At 39.8% G+C, this 6000-nt stretch overlaps 1 protein-coding gene across 19 annotated transcripts in view; it reads left to right on the top strand.

The window, feature by feature from the left end:
* The window catches only part of LOC129811066 (receptor-type tyrosine-protein phosphatase S-like), a 278327-nt gene extending 273142 nt beyond the window's left edge, over positions 1 to 5185 (top strand). For all 19 annotated transcript variants that reach the window (XM_055862203.1, XM_055862204.1, XM_055862195.1 and 16 more), the window contains 2 exons: positions 320 to 455; positions 1077 to 5185. In XM_055862203.1, coding sequence (XP_055718178.1) covers positions 320 to 455; positions 1077 to 1145 — 205 coding nt within the window. In that variant the 3' untranslated portion in view covers positions 1146 to 5185. The remainder of the gene's footprint in view (positions 1 to 319; positions 456 to 1076) is intronic.
* The last annotated feature ends 815 nt before the right edge of the window (positions 5186 to 6000 follow it).

Below are 6000 nucleotides of genomic sequence, written 5' to 3' on the forward strand. Positions count from 1 at the left end.
TTTACTCCAATGTTTATAAGTAATGTAAATGTAAACTAGCCTCAAAACATGGTTCAACCTACAATTTTAATATCATGGGATGGTCAGTCCTTGCATCCATGGCTCTTCTCTATGAATTTGAGAGTGGTTACATCTCTCCGGGCCCATCCCTCAGCTTTCTACCAAAACAGAGGCGGCGTGGATGCTTTGGTATTGTTTCAATAAAGGACTCTAGCTTTAAACCAGCCAATACACTTTAGACAACTTAAATAATGTACACAAGGTAGAGCTCTTGATGTAATAGTAGGACTTCATCTGTTGTGTGTTGTTGTTTTTCCAGTGCGGGAGTTGGCCGGACCGGTGTTTTCATCACGCTCAGCATCGTGCTGGAGAGGATGCGCTACGAGGGCGTGGTGGACATCTTTCAGACGGTCAAGATGCTGCGGACACAGAGGCCGGCCATGGTGCAGACAGAGGTGAGAGGTCACTCTAGACCACGTGTGTGAAACTCAAGGCCCTAGGGTGTGCCTATTCAATCCGACCTGTGGGTGGTTTTGAGGATTTTTTAAATTTTATTTCAAAAAGGTATCATGAAAAACGATCTCAATCGACATTTAAATGACTAAAAGCAAAATTGAAACGGTGTAGAAGTGATAATGGACCGAGAGTTATCGTCTCCTCACTCTGGCCAGCTTGCTAACAGTTATCAAAATGAAAGCTAGACAGTCAGGGAGCATCGAAAAATTCCAAAAGTGATAGAGAAGAGAACAATTTTTTGCTAATTTTGACGGCATGAATTTTAATACATTTTAAGTGCAACCTCCGGACCTCGGTGAAGACCAAATGCAGGCCGCAGGAAAAAGAGTTTGACGTCTCTGCTCTAGACCCACAGGCCTTTGTGGATGTTGTAGTCCTCGTGTTTTTTTGATGTAGTTTGGCCATGGGTGCTAAGAATACGCATCAGAATTGTGTTAGCATTGGTACTGTCTGGTAGTCTTAGAGCTGCTGGCTTTGTAGTATTACAGTGGAGTATTCTCTTTTTTGTTGCTATCACAACGTGATATTAACATTTAATATTTTGTCTTTTGTCTATGCAGGATGAATATCAGTTTTCCTACCAGGCGGGTCTGGAGTACCTAGGAAGCTTTGATCACTATGCAACGTAAAAAGCCATCTCGTCCCCCGAACCGTTGTCCCCCTCAACAGTCTCCTGAGCCATAGAAACTTGCTTGAAATTTGAAATGACAACAACAACAACAAAAACAACAACAACAAACAGAAAACAAAATTCAACCAACAGGAAAGCAAACTAATTGTAGATTTTTTTGTTGTAAAGAAATCCATTTAAAACACAAACAATAGTGCAATTCCAATTGGACCTAATGGACTTTGATGCCGGTGAGGAAAGTGTAAACGATTCCAACAGCAAAACCAGCTGACGCCCTCACTCGGGAGAAAGGAACCAAAAGTGGTGGCTCAAGCTGTGGGGTGGGAATAATCAAAAGTGTCAGACTGCTAACCTTACCTCAAGTGTTCAGATGTGGCGGTTGACATTGTAAACATTTTGTGGACATCTTTAAAAAAAAAAATACTACGTGCAAACAATACAGAGATAATAGCGAATGAAGGAAAAGTGACCGGGTGAACGTGACTGAGGTAAAAAAAAAAAAAAAGCTAAAGAATTGAGAAGCTGAGAAAAGGGTGGACTGGATGTAGCTTGGATGAGGGAAGCGGTCTCATTTTTTAACATGTTAGAGCAGAAGTTCAGAGTTCCTAATTGTTGATGAACACTTTTGATGGCCTAACTGTGGTTGCCTGTGTACACAGATGATTGTCCCCCAAAAAACGTTGCACACCGATAACACACTCAGTTAACGCTAAGGTGCTGGCAAGAGAAGTCAACCCCCAATTCGGTACCCCCTACCACTCTCATCTCTTTCTAGCAAGAGAACTTCTACTGCCCATAGTTCTGGTATGACCTTTCAAACTCCAAACTCGCAGCTCTTCAAGTGTCCATCATACCTATTACCCTTCAACTCTTTGGGAGAAGAGGAGCCTCTGCAGTAAAGAATAGTCTGGGTGAAAGTGAGGACGGTGTCTTAAAGTGACTACCATAGGTGGATTTTGTCAAATGCCAATTCAATCAATTTACTGTGTCAGTTTCTCCAGCACTTGACTTTGTGGACCATTTTTTTTGGTGCTGTTGAGAACAAACCCCACATGTTCATACAGTAACCACTGATATATCTCTCTTAGCCTCGGTCGCCAAGGACACTGGGTAGATGACCGCTCTTGCAAGACCAGAGAAATGACAACCATGTCCCATGACTTTTTACGATCACTCTTCGTTCAGGACTAGTTGTGCCATGAGTTACTGGTGCAGTGTCCGCCATTTTGAATGGTGAGCTCAGGCGGCCTTTCGGCTACAACGAGTGAAATCACCACATGAGGTCGGGGAATGAATGGTGAATGGCGGCAACTGGGCTCGCCGCAAACGTGTACAGTGACCAACAACCCATTGTAATCATTTGTTACTTTGTCTTACAATTACTTGTATTTCATGGGTTTTCTGTCGATACCAAACATGCTGCTTATTCTCCTGTATGCTGTAAGTGTAACTCTTTGGTATGGGATGACAATGGAGGTGCCTGGTCTGGTCGTGGCAGTTCGCACCCAGGCGGCTGGGACTGAAGGCGCATCCACATGTTATTGCCCCCCCCCTTCCCCCCTCCATCTCTCACTAGACATTTTAGTCCCAAGCGTAGCGAGAAACTAGTCCTCTTGCAGTTATGGTACTAAGAGTGGAAGGAAAGTAGTTCAAAGTTGTGAGGAACTGAGTTGACAACCCAGAAAAAGGTTCCATTTTTTCCCTTCCACCTATTGGCCAAAGGCCACTGAAGTTCCGGAAGAGGTGGCCATGTTGGATTGGGATGTCGCGATGTGAAAGTTATAGCCACGATACAAATGAATTGCACATCACCAAACGTGAAACCTAAACGATAGCAGGGCCGATTCTACGCACTATGTAGTTGTGTCTGATAAAAAACAAGCCCTCAAAAGCCCCCAATTTCATTTTTTATCAGAGGTCAGTGCTTTGGTATACCCAGGAGTATACTTTTACATTGGCTTCTGTGAAGGGTTTTCGATTGGTATGTACACTAACAGAGTGATAAAAGGAACTGTGTGTAGTCTTTCTTATTTCCAAAAAAGCCTTATTGTTATTGTAACATTATGGAAACATTAATGTTGTGTTATGATGACTATTGTTATTTTACTTTACATAGCTGACTTTTATTTTAGTTTTGGTTTAGTTTTTTAACAGAGATATTGTATCCCATTTTTTTAATTAGCAGTAAGAAATAAATGCTTATTTGTTCATATTATGTTAAAATACATTCTATTTTTTCACTGTAGAAATGTTAAGTATAACATGTGTTTGTGTGGATGTGTACATATATACTTATATATCGCACATTCACACATACATATATATTTAAATACAGAATATAAAAATATACCCAAACTCTTAGTATGAATTTAGTTGTTTTTCTTTTACCCATAAACGTTCAATTACTCATGTAAAATGATGATGGATTTTTGTATATATATATTTTTTTGTAACCATAACCTTAACCTTGGGAAATATTGTTTGTTTTTCTGGGAACAATGAGGGGAGGTGTCTCGCCGAGCGCCGCTCCTACAGCCCTTTTTAATTCCTACCACTTGGTAGACCTGTGCCGATAAGGAGATGGCATTTTTAATTGTCGTTGAAATTATAATTATCATTAACAGTACTTATTAGTATTCGTTTAAGTATTATTTTCATAGATAGTAGATTAAATAGTATACAACGCATTCAATTAGAGGAAAACTACATTATTACACATTTTTATGAATTTGCCAGACTAAAGGTACTGTACTTTTTGACCGTGTACAGACTATGATCTCCCTCTTTCTCAGAAGTCCTTTTTTCCACTCTTTTTTATTTTGTCTTCCTTTTCAGACACAACATGATTATCCCTTTGTTAGATATCAACTATGATCCAGAATATAATACCTGTAAATAAACAAATATATAGATAATATGTATTTGTATAATTTGACCCTCAATGCTCTCTTACTTCAAATCAAAGACTGAACTGCAAATATAAGGTTCTACTCATTGCAAAGTTCCTGGTGTTTGTAAAGCGTGCTTTCTCCCTTTGTAACATTTGTGTTCCACTGTTCCCTGTTCTTAAGTCCCCACTTTGTCATATATGCCATGTTAGCAATATGCCCTACTAGCCACCCACAGCTAACTCTGTTATGAGACAGGTCAGTGAGGACCCATAACTTTTGCCTCAGCACAGGCTTCTTGCAAAGTGAACACTGCTTCCTTCTCCAGACATTGGAAATGATGGCAACCAAAGGACAATTCCTTTCCTAAACAAAAGCTCCCCGAAAGGAGAAGTGCTAGTTCCCAACTGCCTAAAAGGCCAAGAAGTAGACAGTCCATTGGCAGTCAAAGGGAGAAAGAGGAGATAGTTTTGCTGTTTAGCAACTGGCCATAGTGCGATGTCACAGCCATTAGGGGCAGAGAACTACACTACCACTGCCCCTGATTCATGAAACGATGTAATATGTTTTGCTCACATAAGACTTGTATAGAACCATACTGTGTTCCTTTTATTTTTTTGCCATGTTTTGTTACGGGATGCAGAATGAATCAGGACTAAGTGAGAAGGAGCCGTGTGATGCAAAGACCAGGAGAAAAGAACCGTGGGAATCTAACCATTTCATATGAACTAAATCTTGAAAGGAGGGCTTTTTGTGACTGAATTCAAAGACTGGTTTTGGTTATGCCAAAAACCAAAGACAGTGGACGTCTTTGGAAGCTTGTGTAACGTGTTACTCTTTGACTTCATGTAAAGATGCCAGACTTTTGACAACAGCAGCCAAATTACTGGAATATTCCACAGAGAGGGGAAATGAACGAAATAGAAAAATGACTACAAAATAATAGAACATATACATACAACAGCCAACAAAAAGATGAAGAGACCCAAACTCAAGCAAAATAGTTTTTCTTTTTACGAGGGCCAAGTGCTATCGCTTTCAAACTGTTACTTCTGACTGAAACAATGATTGGTTTAAAACCCACTGTGTATGTAGATATGTTGACTTATGTTGATATGTTGACTTTGTATTAAAGAAATGTTGTCTGAAAGTGTACTCTGTCGTTTTATTCATCCAAAAAAAGCCCAACCTTATTAACCAGCTTTAAGTGCAGTCAGTAAGGCATTCTGAGTATGGTAATGGTACACATTTTAATAAATGATTACTAACTACTAATACTTAATTAGAGTGCTTGAAAGGAGAGACTCAATCTACAGGTGACACAGAGCATGGTACATAAAGCACACTTTTTTTGTCTATGCAGACCTGCTATCGTGTCAATAATCAGTGTTCCTTTATGCCGTGCTGTGTTTGTAATCATTGTAAATCATTTTTATGATTGCTTAAGACACCCCCGTGGTTTGTTTCTTCCAACACTTTATGCAAGTCATGGCTGTGGGTCCCCAATGGCAGCTTATGACGAGACAAAAAAATCAAATTTGTATCTTTTTGTGAACACATCATGCCTCTGCACTAATCTGGACATCAACCTATCTCAGTAAAACATCCAATGTCCCAAGTAGCTGAAATAACCTCTCATTTTGACATCTCTTGAAATGTGTTAAAATGTCTGTAAACCTACTCCATTTCACTGAGAACCACTTTGGGCTTGTACCATGCGTGCACAACATCTGCAAAACCATATACTTAGATTAACAATGTGAACACCCACTACACTTGAAAACTCCACTTGTTATGTGAAAATGTACCACTTAATGGTCATGAAAACCCATTAGTCGCCATTCGGATCCATGAAAACACATTACACTTAATTGTCCTGGAAAGGGTTTTGTGTTTTCCATATTTGCTCATGTCCTGATTTACAAACATATCAAGAACTTGATAAATGCCACTAAGACGGGTCGA

The sequence above is a fragment of the Salvelinus fontinalis genome, chromosome 14 (genome assembly GCF_029448725.1).
Source record: "Salvelinus fontinalis isolate EN_2023a chromosome 14, ASM2944872v1, whole genome shotgun sequence".
In the NCBI taxonomy this organism is placed as follows: domain Eukaryota; kingdom Metazoa; phylum Chordata; class Actinopteri; order Salmoniformes; family Salmonidae; genus Salvelinus; species Salvelinus fontinalis.